Source organism: Nasonia vitripennis, assembly GCF_009193385.2.
Source record: "Nasonia vitripennis strain AsymCx chromosome 4 unlocalized genomic scaffold, Nvit_psr_1.1 chr4_random0007, whole genome shotgun sequence".
Lineage (NCBI taxonomy): Eukaryota > Metazoa > Arthropoda > Insecta > Hymenoptera > Pteromalidae > Nasonia > Nasonia vitripennis.
In genome coordinates this window covers 1,780,372-1,803,648 of record NW_022279643.1, presented here as the reverse complement: position 1 = coordinate 1,803,648, position 23,277 = coordinate 1,780,372, and the positions used below count along the sequence as shown (strand labels likewise).

The following is a 23,277-nucleotide window of genomic DNA, read 5'->3' as shown; positions in this document are numbered from 1 at the left end:
AGCTGGTGGCTGCAGGTGCAGGTAGGTGAATTCAGGGTCAGGGCCCTTTACGGCCCTGAAGTCACTCAGACCTGCATCGGGGCTACATCCGTACAACTAGCCAGTGCTTGTAATGCAGTAATAAAACCATGTAAAGAAATAGTCGCTTATATGGCTGATGGTAAAATCTCCATAGTAACCGAGATAGTCGACTTGCCTTTCACGATAGGAGGTCAAACCAGAACGCTAACTACACTGGTAGTACTAGACCTACATGAAGAATGTAACTTAGGCGCAAACTTCGTACTACAGTTTGACAGCAGACTCAACCCTCGCGAACAAACCTTAACAGTTGAAAATTCAACCAAAGTCATTAGTGCCTGCAAAGCAGTGACAGATGGAAACACACGCCAGGGCTTAGCTTCGATCGATCTTCAAGATTTTTATGAATGCCAGAAACGGATGTTAGAAAAATTACTCCAGCGGTTGATTCCTAAAGATGATGGGCCACTCGACTTTACGAACTTGGTAGAGTTCGATCTAGAGGTAAATATATGTCGTCCGATCAAGCAAAAATTCTATTCGGTTTCGAAGAAGCTCGAAGAAATGCTATTCTCCCAAGTAAAGGAGTTACTAGCGGTAGATATCATCGAGCCTTCGTTCAGCGACTGGGCTAGTCGCGTCGTGAAAGTGAAATATCGCTAAAAGCGAAACGCATTGCTTTTCACATGAGGCACTGGCCGATATTTAAAGATTCGCTAATAAACACACACACATTAACACACATACACACGCACACACAGACAAAGTATGCAGATATTAAAATATGCAGATATTCAAATATTACTGATAAATTCATTAAACTGTGATGGGGTAAGACTGGACGATGATAGGAAACATCGTCTTCTTTTCCTGTTCTGATTACCAGTTGTGTTACCGGATAGTGTTTTCAATATATTGACCATGTTTTATAGAAAAAATTCGTATTCTTGTGAAACAGATCAATTTTTTAGATTCGTCAATTGCATAATCTAAATAAAACTACTCAGTATCATTCGAATACTTTTATTGATCTGCTGCAGAAAAAAATAATGTTAAATTTTAATAACAATTGATTTGTGTATAAAAGATTTTAGGGATTGTAATGATAATAACACATAAAATTTATAAGTTAATGATACGATTAGAAAATAATAATAAACGAGACTTTTTGCGCAATAGCATTATTCCAGCTAAGAAAACAGACTAAACTATTCCTGATAAATACTGCACTACAGGATAATACTTATTTAATATGGTGGTCAGTATTTATTTATTTCTGTTCCTTTTTGCGTATAACGGGCCTAATCTTCCATCCCGACACTTCCATCTGTCTAGCAGACACGGCTATGCCAGAGCCGAAATAGCAGTAAGACACTGCAGGAGCCGTACGACAGTCCCGCCATCCACGGCATGTTGTATGACACTTATGACGGTTTATGTCGTGTTGTTGCGGCCTATAGTTTTCGACTTGTTAAACGACGACAGTGCCACTTTGTGCTCTCTTTTAAATATATGTGTACTTATCTAAATAATTCTTAACTAGTAGGAAATGCTAGCTTTGCTCGCGATTTACAAATTAATTGTAATGATATTTAATTATTTGACGTGTCATTATTAAATATACTGTTAAATATTAGATGTACACTCGATGGTAGTTAATTCTTGTGGAACGTTATTGAAATGCTCCAATCAGATTGCCAAATTGATAAATTCTAACCAATTGAAAGCACGATTTCAAAAACGTTCCACTAAAATTAATCACCGTCGAGTATAAATGAATAATTCAATACAGCCAATATTCTATAAAGTAGCTATAGCTACTAGTACACAGGACCGGTTTTAAAATTATAGAATATAATAGAAATAAATTTTCATTATTAGAAAATGTTTTCAAACTCTTTATAATTATTCGACAATAGTATTAATTATATTAACAAAATCTAACAATAAAATAATAATAAATAAACTTTTTTTATTTGCATTTATAATATAATGTAAATTGTAGGATTATAACAATCATAACATTCATATTCTGTACTGAAATGTAATACATAATACAATATTTACTTTTATATAAATTGATAACTATATTTTAAATCCCTAGCAAAAAATAAAAATAAAAACAACTGAAGAAAAAAGGTATGTATGTGTTCAGTTCGTTTTATTCGTTCAAGTAGTGTAGGTGTAAATTTAGGCTTTTTGAATTTCGCGCCGCTGCTCGCTCTCCGTTGCGACGTTGAGAGCGCGCGCGCATGCGTGGAGTTGCGCGCCGCCGGCCCCGCTTGCGAGCGTGCGAAGGGCCCGCGCGCACGGATTCCTGTTCGGACTGCCTAGCGCTTCGCACGTTTGGCTTCCTTACGCTTTTCGATTTTTTTTGTCTTCTGACGGTGAGCGAGTGACTTGTTCTTCTCAGAGCTATCACTGTTCACCTCGTTCTGCGCCGTGTTGGTAGTGTTTAGCGGAAAATTCGCGATCGCGTCGTTCGCGTGTGTGTATTTGTGCGAGTGTGTGAGTGTGCCTCGAGGCGATAATCTTAAGGTTTGTTGGCGAAGGTGTCCACGTGTTGTACGTGACTCCTTCGGGGCGAGCGAACAGCGGCAACACCCCTTGTTGCCCTCGTGCCAAGCGTCTGGCTCCCCGAGACGTCGGGGCGCGCTTGGTGCACGGTTGCGGACCATCCTTTCGCTCCCCAGGCCCGGCTTCCAGACCTCCAGGCCAGGACCGAAGCAGCGGCGGACTACGACGAGGCCTGCTCAACGCCCTCTTCAGCGGCGGTTTTTGCGTTCGTCTTTGCGGTAAGAGAGCTCTCTCTGCGTGCGGAAAAGGTACCTCGCGTCTTTGCGTGCGTTCTTTCACTTGAGTTTTTTCTCTTTTAGAGTCACTGTTCTCTTTCTTTTATTTGTATAGTTTCCCTTTCCTTATTTTCAATAAAGCTTACACCTGCTGAGGCTTTTCCCTCTAAACCGTGAGGGTTTTTACGCCAAAGCAAGTGCTTTTTGTGTACCGCGAAATCGTGTGTGTTAATTAAAAAGAACCCTTCACTCACTCAACCCTTTCCTTTTGTCGGAACTCACTCTGAGTTCTTTCATTCGTTCTAAGATTAATACTCATGGTGCCCCGGGTGAGGAGTGAGTGATTGGTTTTTTCGTGCGTTTTTCTTTGTTCTATCGGGCATAATCGTGCGATAAACGTAGTGTATAAAATCTGTACACAAACGCGTTCACACTGTAACGACTTTTTCCAGTAGCATATTATATTTCTGTTGAAGTTCCAAGTATTGTTTTTCTCAGCTTCAGTGTGTACGTTTTGCGCCGCGCGCGTGTGTTGACGTTTGCGGATTAGGGAGCGGCGACTTCTTAGACACACTGCGGTTGTGTCCGCGGATTAGCGGCGTGCGTGCACGACACTTATTTTCTTTAAGTTTGCGTTACGTATAGGGAGACTTTGCGAGCATCATGGCTCCTATTGCGCTGAAGAAGCTGACTGCGTTACAGACGGCTCGAGAAGCCGAAATTGAGAGCATTCGTACACGCCTGCTTGCTAAGCAGCGTGACTCGCTTAATAAAAGCATGGTCCAGGCGCGACTTGATGCTGTTAAGCAGATTTGGGTGGAGACTAGGAAGACGCATTCTGAAATTGTCGTTAGGGACGATGCAGAGACAGATGCGTATATTGCAGATCAATGGTTCGATCGCATTCAGGGTGTTTACGAATCGGCTCTTGACGAGATCCTAACACTGCTTGCTTTATTCGACAAGCCTGATGCTGATGATAGCGCTAGTATGGGGGAGTCGGACTCAGATCCTGAGGTTGTCAAGCTTCCGAAAATTAGTTTACCTACGTTCTCAGGTAAAGACGAGGACTGGGCTAGTTTTAGCGATCTTTTCACTTCTCTCGTGCATAGTCATTCTGGCATTTCTGACGTCACGAAATTGCAGTATCTCAAGTTATGCTTGACTGGTGTGGCTGCAGAGCTGATCAAGGACGTGATGACAACCAATGCGAATTATGCGAGCACTTGGCAGACGCTTAAGGATCGTTATAGTAATCCTAGGTTGATGATCAATAAACTCTTGACTTCGTTTTTAGAAATTCCGCAGATGAAGAAGGAATCGGCTGCTGAAATGCGTACGTTCGCTGATGAGGCCAAGCGGATCGTTCGAGCTTTGACAAATTTGAAACTTCCAGTTGATCATTGGGATATTTGGTTTGTTTTCTTGTTGTCCGATCGCCTGGATCCGGAGTCTCGGAAGCTGTGGGAGGCTGAGCTGAGTGAGAAGGACCAGGAGTACGTGCCGGAGGCGGACGAGCCGGAGCGTGATATCAACAGCGCTCTTCCTAAGTTTTCAGATTTGCTTAAATTCCTTGAAAGAAGAGCTCAAGCTCTTAAGATGTACCCTTCGGAGCGCAAGGCGGAGAAAAGACCAGCTTCTACGCCAACATCAGGACCTCAGCCTCGGAAGGTTTTCCACGCTAGATCCTCTCGTTTGTCTGGAAATTCTAATTGCGCCCTTTGTAACGGCACGCATCCTCTCTCGAAATGCTTCAAGCTGAAAGACAAGAATCCACACGAGCGGTTGGCAACGGTCAAGCAGTTGCAGCGTTGCTTTAATTGCCTCGGATCTCACAGAGCCAACGCTTGTAATTCTTCGGGACGTTGTTCTACTTGTCAGGGTAAACATCACACCCTCTTGCATCTTAAATTCCAGGGAAACTCGCAAGCTGGGCACCAGAACACCGATAATTCTCAGGCGGGCGGCTCTGGCTCGAAATCTGTCGTGAGTTTGCATGCAGCGGGCGTCACGTTTCCGAAGCGGAGAATCGTTCTGGCTACAGCAAATGTGCAGATTATAGGTCCAAGAGGAGACCGCACCCTTGTACGAGCACTCTTGGATCAAGGGTCGGAGGCTTCGTTCGTTTCGGAGTCGATTGTCCAGCTGTTAGGGCTCCGAAAGGAGCATACTTGCGTACCATTGACAGCGCTTGGCGCTAGTGCAGCGGGCACTGCGCGCTCGAGAACTCAGCTCGTTCTAAAATCCAGGGTCGACACAAGCTTCCAGATTACGACAGAGGCGCTCATTCTTCCTCGTCTAACGTCACAGCTCCCAGTCGACAGCATTGATGATCTCGATCTCATGCAGTTTGCAGGGCTCACTCTCACAGATCCGGAGTTTTTCCTATCGAATAAGGTCGATGTGATTCTCGGTGCTGACGTCTACGGGCAGTTGCTCCGATCGGGATTGAGACGCTTTCCTTCATCGCAGCTTGTCGCTCAGGATACGGCCTTTGGTTGGATAATGTCCGGAGTTTTACCGGCGAAGGATTCACGGCGGGCGGAGTCGCATACTACCACACCGTTGCAGGTATTGCATTGCGCTTCAATGCAAGAGCTGGACCAAATGCTGCAGAGGTTCTGGGCTTTCGACGAGCTTCCTTCGTCGTTTTCTAAGTTGAAACCGGAGGACGAAGCCTGCGAGAAACTATTCAAGGAGACTCACACCAGGGATTCGCAGGGGCGGTACGAGGTTCGTCTCCCGTTGAAATCTCAATTACCTTCGGTTGCAGGTGAGACAAGGCAAATGGCTCTTGGATCACTCCAGTCGTTGCATCGTCGCTTTGCTCGAGATCCCAAGGTCGCTCATGCGTATCGAGAATTTCTGAAGGAGTACGAGGACCTAGGGCACATGGTTCGAGTTCCAGAGTCGGAGATTCGGCGTGAAGGTGCGTTGTACTTGCCGCATCACCCAGTAGTGCTGTATTTATTGTTGAAAATGAAGATTAGGGTCGTTTTTGACGCCTCTCGACGCACTCGGGATGGTTGGTTTCTTAACCATTTCTTGTTTACAGGTGCTCCTCTTCAAAGTGACCTCGCGTTGATTTTGCTTAATTGGCGTCGATATTTATTTGTGTTTACAGCTGATATAGTTAAGATGTTTAGGCAGATCAAAGTGCAGCGCGAGGATCAAGACTTTCAGAGGATCGTTTGGGCTCCTACGGCTGATTCACCTCCTGTCGATTATCGCTTAACGACAGTCACTTATGGGACGGCTTGTGCTCCGTTTTTAGCTATTCGCACGCTGCAACAATTAGTAGAAGACGAGGGCGCTCGATTTCCTCTCGGTGCTGAATGCCTCAAATCCGAGACATATGTGGATGATACTTTCGCTGGATCGGACGAGCTTTCGACTGCGGTGCAGAAAAGGGTCGAGCTTACTAAGCTCTTAGGCTCGGCAGGTATTTATCTTGACAAATGGGCTGCTAACCATCCAGAGCTGCTTCCTCCACAGACAGGACAGGGCCCGGCAAAGGAGATCGATATGGATGAATCAGTCAAAACACTCGGCGTTCACTGGAATCCTGCTCAGGACAAATTTGGTTTCTCCGTTTCAGATATCACCGAGCTGTCGAAGGCTTCGACTAAGCGCTCCATTCTCTCCAATATAGCTCGTTTGTTTGATCCACTCGGGTGGCTTTCGCCAGTTACAGTAACTGCGAAAGTCTTGATGCAAGACTTGTGGATCCAGAAGTGCGACTGGGACACGCCTTTGCCAGAGGATTTTCGTGAGCGATGGTATGCTTATTGCAAATCGTTGTCTGAGCTGCCGTCCTTGTCAATCGATAGGTAGTTAGGCGTCACTGCCACTCGTTCGTACCAGCTACACGGTTTCTCGGACGCTTCTTCTCGAGCTTATGCTGCTGCTGTATATCTGCGAGTCGACAAGGGAGACGGCACATTCAGTGTGTCTCTTCTAGCTGCCAAGACGAAGGTTTCTCCGGTAAATACGGTCAGTATTCCTAACTTAGAGCTCTGCGGGGCTGCGCTTCTCGTTAAGCTCCTTTGCCACGTTAGGAAACTCGATTTTCTCAGTGCGACTCCGGTTTTTGCTTGGTCTGACAGTCAGATTGTACTCACATGGCTTCGAAAGCATCCTTGTCATTGGAAGACCTTCGTTGCAAATAGGGTGTTGTACATTCAAACCGAGTTGCCGTCTGCAACATGGGCGCACGTACCTACTAAGGAGAATCCAGCGGATTTGGCAACTCGAGGTTCTGGACCAACGGAGCTAGCAGGGACTACTCTGTGGTGGCAGGGACCTAGCTGGCTTTCACAAGCTCCGAACGAGTGGCCACAGCCAGCAGAGACTCGGCGAGCGCTCCATACGAAGAAGGTGCCGTCGGAACCGGAGCTGTTGACCAGATTTTCTTCGTTGTCCCGCTTAATTCGGGTCGTTGCGTTTGCTAGACGTCCTATTCTTAATCATCGTAGGCAAAAAGAGGCTCAAGAACCGCTTCCTGAATTTCTCACGCTGTCAGAATTGGCAGAAGCTCGCAGCATTGTTATTCGTTTATCGCAGGCGAGCAGTTTTGCAGTCGAGATCGAAGCGTTGAAGGCTGGAGGGAGATTGCCGAAAGGCAATCGGCTCAGTAAATTAAATCCTTTTATTGGCAAGGACAATATTTTGAGAGTAGGAGGTCGACTGTCTCACTCCAGCCTGTCCTTCGATCGCAAGCATCCACCGATTTTGTCGCAGGATTCAGCTCTCAGTCGCTTGTTCGTGTATTCTGCTCATCGACTTTGCTTGCATGGTGGACCTACTTTGACTTCTAGCGTTCTGATGCAGCAAGTCTGGATTGTGGGCAGGAAGCAGTTAGTCAAGTCCATGATTCACAAGTGTGTGACGTGTCAGCGGGTCAAACCTCAATCAGCACAGCAGTTAATGGGAGATCTCCCCGCCGATCGGTGCATGCTAGTAGGCCGTTTTCGATTTCAGGTTTAGACTACGCTGGTCCCATTCAGGTTCGCACAACTAAGGGTCGTGGACACAAGGCGTATAAGGGGTACATCGTTGTCTTTGTTTGCTTTTCCACCCGAGCGATTCATTTGGAGCTGGTGAGCGATCTGACGACAGCCACTTTTATCAGTGCATATCGTCGATTCGTTGGTAGGCGAGGGGTGTGCCAGAAGCTCTACAGCGATAACGCCACCAACTTCCATGGAGCAGACAACGAGCTGAAGGCGATGTTCCAGCGGGCGTCGGATTTTTATCAAAAGGTTGCCTCGGTTCTAGCAAATGACGGAACGGAGTGGGTGTTCATTCCTCCTAGCGCTCCACATTACGGAGGTTTGTGGGAAGCTGGTGTGAAGTCCGTAAAGCACCACTTGAAGCGGGTCGTAGGGGAGCACACTCTCACGTTCGAGGAGCTTTCGACAGTTCTCGTTAAGATAGAAGCGTGCCTTAACTCTCGTCCATTAGGGGCTTTGACTTCGGACATCGATGACCTCCATGCGTTGACACCCTTTCACTTTTTGACAGGAAGTGCCTCAGCGTTGATTCCTGATGATGATTCGCCAGACGTGCCTCTGAATCGTTTGAGTCGTTTTCAGTTGCTCCAGCGGATACGTAACCAGTTCTGGAATCGTTGGTCGTCGGAATACCTCCTCCATTTGCAGCAGCGAGAAAAGTGGCGGAATCCAACAGAGAATTTTTGTGTAGGTAAGCTCGTTCTTATCAAGGATGATCGTTATCCTCCATCCAAACGGCCGTTAGGACGAATCGTTGAGGTCCATCCAGGTCCAGATGATCTCGTCCGTGTGATTACAGTGAAGACTGCTACCACTTCTCTTCGTCGTCACGTTGCTCGTCTTTGTCCGTTGCACATCGAGGAAGGGGCTAAGAAGACTTGAGTAGGTTCCAGGTGGTTGGTTCGTCTGTTAGACGAAGGCGGGCGGGATGTTCAGTTCGTTTTATTCGTACAAGTAGTGTAGGTGTAAATTTAGGCTTTTTGAATTTCGCGCCGCTGCTCGCTCTCCATTGCGACGTTGAGAGCGCGCGCGCATGCGTGGAGTTGCGCGCCGCCGGCCCCGTTTGCGAGCGTGCGAAGGGCCCGCGTGCGCGGATTCCTGTTCGGACTGCCTAGCGCTTCGCACGTTTGGCTTCCTTACGCTTTTCGATTTTTTTTGTCTTCTGACGGTGAGCGAGTGACTTGTTCTTCTCAGAGCTATCACTGTTCACCTCGTTCTGCGCCGTGTTGGTAGTGTTTAGCGGAAAATTCGCGATCGCGTCGTTCGCGTGTGTGTATGTGTGCGAGTGTGTGAGTGTGCCTCGAGGCGATAATCTTAAGGTTTGTTGGCGAAGGTGTCCACGTGTTGTACGTGACTCCTACGGGAATGACACTTTATCGATTGTGGAATCACTATGAGTTTCCCGCCTGAAATTTTCAGATCTAATATTAAAATCAAAATATTGCTGAGAATGCTTCAATGCATCTATTTTTAAATACGGTATTACTATTTGAAAATTATTTTCAAAAATGACAAACTTTATAAGAGTATTTAAGAAGTAAACCTAATAGAGCAGTATACCGAATAGTAGATATCTCAATTCAGATTTATCAATAGGGATGACTATAGATAATTGATAAAAACGTTAAAATATTATAAATTCATATCAGCTTGGGGTGTGCAGTCGTACGGCTCGCGGGAATATATATATATATATATATATATATATATATATATATATATATATATATATATATATAAAACTATAAATTTCTACAACATATTTTTAAATATTATAGTAAACATATACAGTATGTTGCAGATAAAGCAGAGACATTTCTTTTTTTGTGATTCAGAAAAAAATAGCGTGAGTGAAAATAAAACTGGGGGGGATAATTAAAGGTCAAATCACGCTCTACAAAGTTACCGTACCGTTTTTTCCCCGAGTCGTAAGGTTTTTTTACGGCAATAGGTATAATGTATCGATGCAGAAGAAATAGTTAAGTAAGGTGCTTTAAGCCCTTCCATTCGATAGGCGGTGGCAAATAATGCTTAAAACAGCGATTATACGATTACCCTTGTGTTTATTCAATTTTAAATCAATTTTGAAAATACAGAGGGAATATTTCGCCGGGCAACCAAAGATGCCGTCATTCGACGCACTTCCGTACTGTTGTGACTCGAGGTTAGTGCGTCGTCTGCTACGTGCAAGTTATGCGGATGACTATAGTGATGATGACCACATTAACCAGAAGCGGACGAAAGCCTTCCCCCCCCCCCCCCCGTGAAGCATTGCTTGACGGCAGTACCTCGGAGTTCAGGGGCATAGAAAATGGAGCTAGGCACCTTTACCTAGGGTCAATAAAGGCAAAAAGGGCGTTCCTTTTTACGGCTGGGTGTTCTTTCCACTGGCCGTTGAGGGGCTGGGTATAGTCGGTAGGAATCTGACACACGGCTGACATTGTGGATGGGGCTGTTTCAACGACTCCATAAACAAGGCCATGCTATGGTAATTCTAAGATTTTCCCTAATACCTCTTTTTCATGTACTTTTTTTATATTTTCGACACACACACGCATACATATATATATATATATATATATATATATATATATATATATATATATATATATATATATATGTCGAAATATATTATTTACGTCTATTTTTTTATAATTGTATTCACAGCCTCCAATTTGTCTGGACTAAATCTTAAAAATATTTTTTAGTAGGATCGTATATTTTTATTATATGTACCTGTCTATAACATTAAATAGTTTATTATTTATAAAAAACATTGAGTTTTGTGGAATAAATGCAGAAAGAAAATCCGGACGGACATTTTCTAAACAAGTTCTCTTACTGCTCAAAACTATTTGAAATTTGATATATTCTACATTTTTGTAAAAGGAGAATTTTGAATTTCGTCAAAACTTCTAGAAAATACTTTTTGGTATGTTTAGTTATATACTTTTAGAAGTTCAAATCAAGTGTTTTTAGAAAATGTCCGTATGGACGTGTGTGTGTATGTATACCGTAATATTTCTGGAACTACTCCGTCAATATCAATAAAATTTGACATGCATGTCCATTTTTGGATTCTCAATTCGAAAAAAACAGTTATTTTTTATTTTCTTAACGATATTTTTTTATGGCCATTTTTTGATTTTTGAAAAACACTATTTTGTGTTTCTAGGCACGACTGCGACACGGATTTGCCTTATAGTTTTGTCATCGAAAAATGTGAGAGACCAATTGAGCTGAAATTTTGGAAGAAGTCTCCTCTTGCACAAACCTAAAAACTAATTATTTTTTATCCCGATCGTCTACGTTTTTTTAAAATGCGGGAACAATTTGTTCAATTTTAGCGTGTTTTTTTAATACAAATTTTGGTGTTACACAATTATCTCCATGAGACTTTTATCGATCGGGCAAACAATTTGTGTGCGAACTCCCCTCGTAATAGTAAGGTGCCAAATTTATTTTGGACTCGATTCTGCATGTATACGCAGAATGCGGTCACATCCAAAAATCGCTAAAAACGGTTATTTGGCTCTAACTCGAATTCTATGCATTTTAAAAAAAAAGTTATATAGAAAACTTGTAGATCTCGAAGAAATACAACTTTTTCCTATTCACACTTAAGCGTGAAAATGCTTTTAGTTCGAGTTAACAGGCGCGAGCATCAGGCAATATCAAGGCGAGCGCGCAGCGCTAGCGTTAGTGGTCGTGCCTTACACGCAAAACGCGAAGCGTTTTGCGCGCCTTGCATTGCTTCGCGATGGAAGGCGGCAAGCTACCGTGGCCATAAGGCCGCGTGTGGCGTGCTAGTTTTGAATCATCCCATTGTTACAAATACTTCAGCTGAAATGCATTTAAAAGAGAATAAAATGACTTACTTTTCCTTGTTTAGTTCTCGGGATCGACCGCTTTGTTCGGCAGATAAAATAAAGGTGTTTTTTTTATATCTCTGAAATAAAACATTATAAGCTCACAAAAAAATCATGTTGATTGGTCACGTGCCAAACTATATCTCATTACAATTTCAAGTGATTTGACCACTTATTTTTTCAATAATAAATTGATAACTAAAAAAATGTTTTTTTTTGCACTTTGATGTACGGATGTAAAAAGGACTTCTTGCACATGAGATTTTGGGAAAAAGTAGATATTTAATGTGTTTTGGCTAAGTTTATTGCGCAGCTTTCAAACCCTTATGGTTCTGAAGGTATCTAGGTTTCAAAATTTTATTTGGTCATTCACCATAAAAGAGCTATCTGCTGCTAAAATTTTAAACGATTTCGTCAAGTGCTTTTCAAGTAAAGAGCTAAAATGTAAAAACTGATTTTTCTCAAAACTTTTGCTTCCTTTGATTATTATAGGGGTGTCGGTGCACGTCGTTAAAGTCAATCCCTATAAATTCATGTCATACTGATAAATATATCTATCTATAAATATATATATATATATATATATATATATATATATATATATATATATATATATATATATATATATTATAACGGTGTACTGGATGCAGTTGCTCAGTTTCCAGCTCCGCTATAATCAAGGTCCGTAGACCTCGTTACTCTCGAGAAAGAGAGTCGTCGGGATAGCACCTAGTGCTGAATAGGTTCCGGCCAGGCCAGTTATGCTGCGATCTCGTACATATGCGAGACGCAAGCCCGCGGAGGCGGCTGGGTCGGTGATGGAGCGAGGTACAAGTATACGCGTAGGAACATGCAAAATAACGACTGTCGAGATTGTTGAGGAACTGTCACAGCGTTTATTGACAAACTATATACAGGGCTTGCATGCGAGCAAGCGAGGTCGCAGGTACGAGGGAGGATAAGGAGAGCCCTGGCGAGTGTAGCGTGAGAGAGAGAGAGAGCTGGCACTTACAATTAGCCGGTATCGCCCTGATGTTCGCTGTCAGCAGTCGGAACCCCATCGGTGCAGTTCCGGATGCGGTAGCGAGACGCAATGTCGTATACGCACGCACACTCACACGCTTCAACTTTTACTCTCCTAACAGCTATCTCCCGAAAGTACTGAGCGTCTCGCGAGGAGTCAGTTCAAAGGTCGGATCGTATCTGGCGGCACGCGTCTCAGTCGCGTGTCGCCGAATTTTCTCTCTCTCTCCCTCTCTCTCCGCCTCTCTCGCGTCGTCCAGCGGCTCTCCCCGCCTTGCCAGCGCTGGTACCTGTAACAGTGTGAATTTAGTACAAGTCTTTCTTTTCGCGGCATGCTGAGCTTATGACGTGCTAATATCGCCCGTCATACACCCCCCCTCCAGACGCTGGGTAACCGCCAGGTGTACCAGCTCTCACTCTATAAAACTCGCCAGCATGCAATAAAAAGGTTAGTAAGGAAGGGTAAATAAATCAACATTGAGAGACGGAAAAATTTTTGAAGAGGCTTATTTATTGAAGGAAACTGTATTTAGGGAGAATGAGAAAAAAAATAAATAAGGGAGTAGGAGAAAAAAATAGAAGAAAAGAGAGGAAAAAAAAATTTTGAAGAGCCTTAAGCCCTTATTCTAGGGTGTTTCTTCCCGCCGCTTGACGAGCGAGGCGCAGATAATTCCCGTGGTTCCGGGCGTTCGGGCATTCTCTGCCCCTCTCCACGCCTAGCATACCGCAGATGTAGCACTGCGATGCTTTCTCTCCCTTCAACAGCGCTAGGTTGAGCCTAGCGAGTCGCAGTTCTTCCAGGAGCTTGGGGGGAGGGTGACCGAGATGTCGCCGGTCCTCGTAGGCTTGGTTGAGCTCCTCAACCAAGCGGGTCCCCTCCTCGATGCGCTGCTGAAGCGCTTCCTTGGCCTCCTCGGCTGCGCGGCGCTTTTTCCTCCCCTCGACGTATTCTTGGCGGCGGCGTCTGACGTCGCGCTCGTCCGCCACTAGCTTCGGGTAGTTACCCGCGAGCGCACGGCCGTCCTCCCCGAACTCCTCCAGGAAGTCGTCGAGAGCCAAGAAGGCTTCCTCCTCGGCTTTGAGGGCTTCCCTCTTCAGCGCCCTGGCTTGCTCCAGCTGGTTCTTGGTGGCCTCCCAGGCCTCCTCGGGTGTTCTCGTGGGCGCTGGTGCATTGGAGCCGTGGTCTGTCGAGGGGGTCTTTGCCGTAGTGGAGGGCGTAGCGCCCGCCGACGTGGTGCTGTCAGGAGTCGGTGGTAGAGGCAGATCCTCTATCTGAACCCAGCGGGTTCGGCCCCCCTCCACGACTCTGATCCAGCTGGGGTCTGACGCCATCATCTGCAAGGTCAATAAGAGGGAGTTCTAGGAAGTTTATGAGGGTCTTTTGGACCGAGTACGACGGGGGGACAGGACAGGAGGAGTCTCTCGCTTGTTCACGGAACCTTTTGGGCGACCTCGCTTTTTCAGGGGTACTACTAACGGGGTTACCTCCTCATTCTCGATACTAGGAGGTGGTTCGCTAGTTTTCTTTCCGCGCGTGACTCTAGTTATCGCACGGTTAACAACGATGCGCGTCTTCCGCGGTCTACCTCGCTTACGTGGCGCTTCCACGTTTACAGACGTATTAGTCGAAGCCGGGGCAACATCTTGTGGATTCGCAGTCGTCGTTGCGGTGTCTGTTGGTTCTTCGTCGCTCGATGGGTCTTCGTCGTCCTCATATTTCTTCAAATCGACTACATGTATCTTTTCGAACTTGTCACCTTTGTCGTTCTCGAGGGTGTACACATCTTGTCCAATTTTGGCCGTAATTCTGAATGGGCCAGCAAACTTCGGCGCGAGCTTCGCATTTATGCCTAATAGAGCGGACGAAAGACTGCGATTACGCTTCCAGACTAGGTCACCGACCTGATACTCGGATTGTCTGCGTCTCGCGTTATAGTAAGTTGCTTGTTTTTCAGAAGCTCTCTGTGCGTGTCTCGCTGTACGGACTTGCAGATCCAACAAACGTTGTATTCTATCTTCCCAGTCCTTGATGGCTTGTTCTTCTGCCTCTTCTTTCTTGAGAATCTCTTCTGCTCGGCGGCTGTTGTGGGGTGGCTCTAAGTACCGTCCAAAATTTAGAAAGGCCGGACTAACACCTGTGGTCTCTTGGATAGCCGTGTTGTATGCAAACATTAGTTGGGGAATGTGTTTATCCCAGGACCTGTGTTCACCTTCGATAAACGTCGTAATCATTGTCTTGAAAGTGCGATTGACACGTTCTACCGGGTTGGCTTGAGCGTGGTACGGTGGGATAGTTCGATGTTGTATCCTCAGTTCTTTAAGAAATTGGGCTAGCACCTTGTTTCGAAATTCCGTCCCGTTGTCAGATAAAAATGCCTCGGGCACTCCGAAACGTAGAATAACACGTTCATTTAGGTTTTTCCGGATCGTTTTTCCATCCGCCTTGCGAATTGGGCTGACTTCGATCCACTTCGTGAAAACATCTAAGAAGATGAGGATGTATTGGTAACCTTGAGTCGACCGGGGGAACGGACCCATAATGTCAGCGGCGACAATTTCCCAGGGTCCAGGGACTCTTCTCTGACCCATTAACCCAGCGGGTAACGCTTGTTCTACCTTGCACTGCTGGCAGACCGTGCAAGTACGAACAAAGTTACTTACATCTCTATACATTCCCTTCCAGTAGAAGTATCGTGCGATTCGCTCCTAAGTCTTGCGGCGGCCCAAGTGACCAGCTGTGGGCTCGCAGTGCGATTCCCGCATCGCTTCTACGGTCTTCTCTGGTGGCAAAACCATTCTCCATTCGTCCTGTTCGTCTAGGATATCGTCTAAGAGAGGATCAGGACGTAGATGATACAGTCTGCCCTCCGAAATCTTCCAGTTTGGATAATCGGTTGGGTTTTCCCTTACCTTGGCACACATGTCAGTATACCATGGGTCGTCTGTAAATTTTCCTCCTATACCGAGTGTGGCTAAGGGCGTATTCTCGTCTTCATCCTCGTACATTCGGGATAAGGCGTCTAGTACGCAATGTAATGAGCCCTTTCGATGGATAATCTCGAAATCATAGGCTTGCAATTCGAGAGCCCACCTAGCTAAGCGACCGTTGGGGTTACGCATATTACGCAGCCACTTCAGACTACTGTGGTCGGTAATAACTTGGAAGTGATAACCCTCAACATAGGCTCTAAATTTGCGTATCGCCTACAATACAGCCAAACATTCGCGTTCAGTGACAGAGTAATTTCTCTCGGCTTTTGACAGGGAGCGGCTCGCAAAGCTTAACACGCGTTCTTCGCTATCATAGACTTGAGTCAATACTGCACCCAGGCCGGTGTCACTAGCATCCGTCTGAATCGTGAAAGTTTCGTCGAATGATGGACTATGTAGGATTGGAGCCGAAGCTATCAGCGTTTTAATTTGTAGGAACGCTTCTTGCTGCGATTCGCCCCAGTTATATCTCACGTCTTTCCTGGTTAACTGAGTGAGAGGATCGGCGAGTGTCGCAAAATTGTCCAGGAATTTCCTATACCAAGAGACCATCCCTAGGAACCTGCGGAGTTGTTTTAGATTCTTGGGGGCCGGGTAGTCTAAAATTGGAGCAACCTTATCCGGATCGGGACGGAAGCCATCTCGATTTACCATCACCCCAAGGTACTTAACCTCGCTGCAACAGAATTTGCTTTTCTCCCGATTAATCGTGAGTCCAGCATCGCTGATCCGCTTGAGTACGACTTCTAACCAATGTAAATGGTCTTCGAACGTGTCGGTAGTGATAATAATATCATCCAGGTACGAAAAAGCATGAGGTTCCAACTCAGGCCCGATAATCTTATCGCTAAGCTGTTGGAACGTCGCAGGGCCACCAACCACGTCATAAGGAAGCCGGTGAACTCAAAAAGTCCGAGTCCGGGCACCGTAAATGCCGTGAGGTGCATGTCTTCCTCCTTCATGGGGATCTGGTGGTAGGGACTACTCAAGTCGATCGTCGAGATGTAACGAGCATTCTGCAATTTGCTAAGGATGGATTCCATGAATGGAAGCGGATACGCACTGGCCTTGGAAACGGCGTTGAGTTTACGGTAGTCTATGCAAAACCGGTAGGATCCATTGGCTATTCGCACCATGACTACGGGGCTCGACCATTCACTGTTCGACCGTCGAATTATTCCTGCTTCTAGCATTTCCAACACTTGCTTATGCATCTCCTCCTCAATCTTCTTCGACACGGGGTAGTACCTCTGCTTGATAGGTCGAGCGGAACCCACATCAATGGCGTGCATGATCAATGAAGTGCAGCCAAGTGGTTGTTCGTTCTCTGGTAGCCACCTATCCAGCAGTTCGTTTAAATGGTTACGCTGCCGCGGCGTAACATCAACTAGGCCAATGGCCGCCAGGGCATTACTCTCGCCATCAGTGAGACTAGATAACTCCAGAGGGATAGTCTCCGACGTGCCCTCAATCTCTAGGACATTCTGACGAGGTCTAAGCGTGGCGCCAAATGCACGGATGAAATCCGTCCCTAAAATGCAGGAGGAATCGAGTTCGCTCATGATCATGACTTTCAGGACTTTTCGACGACCCTGTACGTCAAAGGGTAGGTCGACGTGACCATAAATCGGCACTAACTGGCCGTTAACGAGCCAATGGCGGTGCGTGCAGCTCCAGAGTCGAACAAAGAGCGGACTCTGAACCCTGCAATTCCAACCTGCACCCACCAGCGACGGTGATCCTCCGGACTTGGATCTTCGGCCTTCAAAGGCATGAGTGCGTCCTCGCTCTTTAAATCGAGCGATGCGCTAGAGGCCGTTGTTGCCGCGGGAGAAGTGTTGGCCTGACTCACTTCTTCCCTTGGTCTTTTCCCGACTTCTGGGAGCATTCTGGGCACGAACTTTTTACGTGTTGTGGCCAACTGCAACCATAGCATTTAACGTGGGGCTTATATGGTCCACGAGCCTTCTGGTCTTTATTGTGGTCACTATCCGGTTTGCGTACCGTTCGTTTCGTTTTCTCCTCTACAACCTCTTCAATTGTCACGGTAGAGACACTTTTCGGCTTCGACTTCTTGCCGTTCTTCGGGTTATTTCCACCCGCTGTGATGGCTTTCGGCTGTAGTTGCGATGGTTGCTGCTGAAAGGCAGCAATGCCCGCAAGGCCTAATTGGGCTAGGGCCTCCTTTACTGCCGTCGCGACTAGCGTGCTCTGGAGCGGGCTCGCTGGTTCGACGGGTTCTGTTACAGCGTTCACGCTAGGAGTTTTCGCAGTGGTGGCTGTTGGTGTAGCCGGCTTTTCCTTATAGGCGACATGCGGTAGCAGGCTACGTTCCGGTGGAGGTGGCGGCTTGTAGTTGTCTCGATCGTGAACCAACTTCTCGGCGTCCCTCGCTAACGTAACTAGGGCGTCTAAGTCTGTGACGTCTTTACGTGGTACAATCATCTTGATTTCTGGCAACATATTGTCATAAATCATCTTCAATTGTACGTCTACCGGTGGAGGTTCATCTAACCTGCTGAGGATCGTCAGTACTGCGAAGATGTATTCCCTCACTGACTCCTTTTTCCCTTGGGTACGCGCTTGGGCTTCGGCTAACAGCTGCATTTGGATGTCCTGATCGACTCCGTAACTTCGCCTTGCAGCTTTGCAGAAATCTGTCCATGTACACCAAGTGTGTCGCAGTTGTCTACACCAGATTAGTGCTGGCCCCGTTAATACGTGCAACATAGCATTCAGCGAATCGGTGTTGTCTAGATGAGATGACATTCTGCATTCGTTGACTCTCTGTAGGAACTCTTCGATGCAAGTGTCTTGGCTGCCATCAAACTTTATTTTCCATTCTCGGGCGATTTTTCCGATGTCTTTACGTGATTGTGATGTCCACGTAGGAGTGGGTGTGCAGTTGAACGGATTCGTTTGCGTGGCGTCAAATGGCCAAAAAGGATTCGTGCTATTAGCGTATGGTGTTTCCCCAGGCTTGAGGAATGGATTGTTATTACCAATCGATGATCCGCCCCCCTCCCCCTTAGACTCTTGATAGTCTGGAGTGTTACTCTGCCTTCTGAATGGATTTTGCCTAGTCTGATAGTTCTGTGTACCGTCTAAATTAATTATCCACGGGTTTTCGCTTGCGTATCGCGTACTATGCGCGTCAGGTTCAGGGTGTCGAATATCCAGCGTCTCTTGAAATCGAACTTTCCTACTATCAGCTGGCGTCGTCGGAGTGTACGAATTACTGGATTCAGCCATGTCTAAAATAACTTGTTCCAGCTGTTCTAGTTGTTGTCGTAAAGCTTCCTTCTCTTTGACGTCTGCGATGCGCATTCTAATCAGTTGTTCGTTTTGTTGCCTGAGGTACTCTTCGTTTCTCTGAGCATTGTTTGAGTACGTTACTTGCGTATTCGCTTGCCTTGTTCCTTGTGCTTGCGTTGTTATTGTGCTGGTACTTGTCGTTGCCGCTGTGCTGTTGCTAGTCGGCAACACACTTGTACCCGTTCGCGTTATGCTTGACAGTTGTGGATTATTAATCAGAGGTTCGAACTCATCTATGAATGTCGAATTTGTGTCGAACACGTTTACTCTGCTTCCTCTGCGCCGTGCTATTATGCTATTCTTCAGCGACGTAGGTAACGTTTTATCTGTCTGTATTAATCTGTGGAGATCTGTGTCTCTTCTTGAACTAACTATAAATATTGGATCACTTGATTCTTGAAAATCTTCTGCAGTGTAGTCTCCGCGAAGTCGTCTAGCTAACCTACTTACATTTTCTAGCCTTGAATTACTCCGAATAAGATCTAGTTCGATTAATCTATTTTGTAATTCCAATGGCGACAGGGAAAGCGCCCAGTTTTCTATTTGTAAATCTAGTTCTTCTTGAAAAAGCGCCATCCTCTGAAAAATTCTTTTTGGTTTGCTATAACGAAAGGGTAAAGAGACTATTGACAGTCTTACTCACTGTGCGTTATATAACGGTGCGCTAGAATTTAAATTCGGCAAGCAGGTAATGTGTTTATATCTCGGGCCGTATACGTGTGGGACGCTTAGGAATACTCAGTGAGTATGTACCTCTATAGCGTGAGCGCGTGCCGTATTAAACCACCTATGTTACTGTAAGCGTTGTACTGTACGTCTGTATGCCTATATTTATCGTACGCAGCTATCCTATAGATCAGACTGTATGTACGCAACTATATACCTATGTGCATGTACAGTGCGCTGCTATACTATACTGACTATACTGCGCGCGGTAAATATTCGCTTCGACTTATGTGTCGTACTTATAGTAGTAACTGTATGGGACAAAAAAAAAATAGAAGGAGAAGAACAAAAATAATTGTTTGTGAATTTGTATTTTCGGTTACTAACTACGACTAAACAAATTTTCTACGATTACATTTGAAGTCGTATCAAAAAAAAAATTTAGATAACACGAAAAGGAAAAAAAAAATTTTGAGGGTGACAAAAAAAACTCAATACGAATTCACGTACACAGAGATACGAACCGCCCACAACAACTGTTAAAGCGAATCGCAAAAACTCTTTCCGAAACTTATACGCTAAATGTAATAAGTCGTAATATAATATTTCGGCCGCGTCGACTTCGTCGAACGTCTACAACGCCGGAGACCGGTGTTGTTTATCTCGTGCGGCGAGCTCGCTCGACCGCGATGTCAACAAAGTCGCGCATCGCTATGCTTAGCGTGTAACTTGCGTTCTCGCTCTAATATAAGCTTTTGTTCGCTGTATAGATTTTATTTCGGTGCGACTATTATTTTTCTTGCGATGCCGAAATTTGAAATCTTCTAAACAAATATTGTTTAATCCCAGACGTTGGGCGCCAATATAACGGTGTACTGGATGCAGTTGCTCAGTTTCCAGCTCCGCTATAATCAAGGTCCGTAGACCTCGTTACTCTCGAGAAAGAGAGTCGTCGGGATAGCACCTAGTGCTGAATAGGTTCCGGCCAGGCCAGTTATGCTGCGATCTCGTACATATGCGAGACGCAAGCCCGCGGAGGCGGCTGGGTCGGTGATGGAGCGAGGTACAAGTATACGCGTAGGAACATGCAAAATAACGACTGTCGAGATTGTTGAGGAACTGTCACAGCGTTTATTGACAAACTATATACAGGGCTTGCATGCGAGCAAGCGAGGTCGCAGGTACGAGGGAGGATAAGGAGAGCCCTGGCGAGTGTAGCGTGAGAGAGAGAGAGAGAGAGAGCTAGCACTCACAATTAGCCGGTAGCGCCCTGATGTTCGCTGTCAGCAGTCGGAACCCCATCGGTGCAGTTCCGGATGCGGTAGCGAGACGCAATGTCGTATACGCACGCACACTCACACACTTCAACTTTTACTCTCCTAACAGCTATCTTCCGAAAGTACTGAGCGTCTCGCGAGGAGTCAGTTCAAAGGTCGGATCGTATCTGGCGGCACGCGTCTCAGTCGCGTGTCGCCGAATTTTCTCTCTCTCTCTCCCTCTCTCTCCGCCTCTCTCGCGTCGTTCAGCGGCTCTCCCCGCCTTGCCAGCGCTGGTACCTGTAACAGTGTGAATTTAGTACAAGTCTTTCTTCTCGCGGCATGCTGAGCTTATGACGTGCTAATATCGCCCGTCATAATATATATATATATATATATACGCCGGTAATCGAGGAAGGATAGAGTGGCGAAATAGGGCGGCGTTGGCTCAAGTGGTAGCAGGCGCGCCTAGAGATCTCGGGAGTACCGGATCGATTCTCGGTTCTGGCGTCTCCTTTTGTGATTTTCTCCTCTCACGTCAAGTCTCGCCCCGTTACATGGCGCCCAACTGAATTACCCACGGGCGTGGATAAGGAAGATTTTCACGGTTCTCCAGGAGTTCCACGAAGGAGGAGGAGACGAGGAAGAAACCCCCACCTACAAAATTGACTCTCCCAGGTGGGAAGAGGAATCGAGAAGATCAGCTGCAGCGGCGGCAGCCCAAAGGTGCGGGGATGTACGAGGTTGGAGACATCATCGAAGAGCTAGTCAGCGAGGAAGAGTTCCTGCATATCCTGCGGTGGATTGGTAGAGTCGAAATCGGGACGATAATCCGACTGTAGCGGGGGGTTGTAACGAGGAACAAAGTGAAATAAATATATATGTGTATATATATATATATATATATATATATATATATATATATATATATATATATATATATATAGTACCTAGCGTTATTTTGTATCTGTATCTGTTCTTTGGTCCTTTTCACGTGTAACGTGCTTAAGACAATTGCTTCATCATATCATCATATAATGGTTAACGTGTCTTGTGTCCTTGTGATACAAAGAAAATCTTGAGCTCGGAAATCAAAATTGATGAACAATCGATCATTTTGCACAAGGAAGAAAAAACAAATTATCTTATGCTCAAATTTTATAAATAGCATTTTGTACACGAAAAAAGTTATTTTGTGCTTGAACTTAAGAAAAATATTTAAGAAAGAATCAATTGCAAGATGAGTAATGTCCTTGTGCAATTATTAGATAGAAAAGTTTATTCTACTTTAAGTAAAAAATATATTAAGAAAACAAATCACAAGAAAATGAAACAATATGGTCATTGCGACTAAGATAATTATAAAATGAATTATGGTTTGATTTTCAATCATGTCCTTATTATTTTTGAATGCATAAAGTATATTTTAGTAAATCTCAATCTTCTTTGTAACTAGTCAAGTCCCTTAATAAAAATACTAATGTGATTTTGTGAATTTGTGACGTCGATTTATAGTCGTGTGTTCAAATCCCATCATCGCAATCTGATTTTTTTGGATTCAATGGAAATGCTACTTACAAAACCAGGTTCAAGAAAGGGATATGTGTGATTAGCCTCTCTTGAAAACTTTTAGTTGTTAAAACTTATCTAGAGACACAACAAGCCTGTTAAAAGTATTTACATCAAATTTTATGTAAATATTTTCACAGGAAAGGTACGTTGTGAGGCCTTGAACTTTTGAGTTTGGAAAAGCAATATTATTTTTTTATCAATGCTTGTTGTATATTTATTACTATAGAAATTTTTGCTGTAGTAAATTGCTAAAGTCTTTTGGAAGCGTTTGAGCTTAGTTTTGAGGATACCTATATACAGGCAACTTGTTTGCCTCTTTAGGAAGCCTTATAAAGGCGTATATACATGGTTATCATATAAACAATGTATATCTCAAATACCATAAGGTTCTGAAAGCTGCGCAAAGAACTTAACCGAGACACATGATAAAAATCTACCTTCTCCCGAAATGGTATATGAATTCAAGCTTTTATACTCTAGTAAACGTTGGACATAGAAAACTCATTTTTTTCAGTCTTTAATCTGTTACTTAAAAACGACATAGTCAAATGAATCAAAGTTTCCACACAAACACACACACATCCACATATCTACATGGACATTTTCTAAAAACACGTGATTCGAACTGCATAAACCTCAAAATAGAATTCAAACATGTTTTTGAGAGAGTCAAACATTTTACTATATTACAAAGCTTCCTCTAGAAAGAAGCAAAATCTAATAAAATGAAATTTTGCTACTTGTAACTGTCGAAAAGTTC

At 45.0% G+C, this 23,277-nt stretch overlaps 3 protein-coding genes across 9 annotated transcripts in view; 2 read left to right on the top strand and 1 right to left on the bottom strand.

Annotated features, from left to right (window-relative positions):
• The window catches only part of LOC107981899, a 58,727-nt gene that overhangs the window by 23,457 nt on the left and 11,993 nt on the right, over positions 1-23,277 (top strand). The gene's annotated exons all lie outside the window — the stretch shown is intronic.
• On the top strand, positions 3,477-8,707 carry LOC116738680. The gene is made up of 4 exons (XM_032602038.1): positions 3,477-5,838; positions 5,938-6,592; positions 6,920-7,695; positions 7,794-8,707. The coding sequence occupies exons 1-4, from the start codon at positions 3,477-3,479 to the stop codon at positions 8,705-8,707; spliced, it is 4,707 nt and encodes a 1,568-aa protein (XP_032457929.1).
• LOC116738679 lies at positions 13,339-15,390 on the bottom strand. The gene is made up of 2 exons (XM_032602037.1): positions 14,203-15,390; positions 13,339-14,052 (listed from the first exon to the last, which is right to left on the bottom strand). The coding sequence occupies exons 1-2, from the start codon at positions 15,388-15,390 to the stop codon at positions 13,339-13,341; spliced, it is 1,902 nt and encodes a 633-aa protein (XP_032457928.1).

Excerpts from the sequence above, each read along its gene's own strand:
- LOC116738680 (XM_032602038.1), top strand. The coding sequence starts at position 3,477 with ATGGCTCCTATTGCGCTGAAGAAGCTGACTGCGTTACAGACGGCTCGA. Across the intron at positions 5,839-5,937 it reads CTCTCGACGCACTCGGGATG|CTGATATAGTTAAGATGTTT; the intron begins GTTGGTTTCTTA and ends TTGTGTTTACAG. Across the intron at positions 7,696-7,793 it reads CAAGTCCATGATTCACAAGT|GTTTAGACTACGCTGGTCCC; the intron begins GTGTGACGTGTC and ends TTTCGATTTCAG.
- LOC116738679 (XM_032602037.1), bottom strand. The coding sequence starts at position 15,390 with ATGTATAGAGATGTAAGTAACTTTGTTCGTACTTGCACGGTCTGCCAG. Across the intron at positions 14,053-14,202 it reads CTAGTATCGAGAATGAGGAG|ATGATGGCGTCAGACCCCAG; the intron begins GTAACCCCGTTA and ends TTGACCTTGCAG.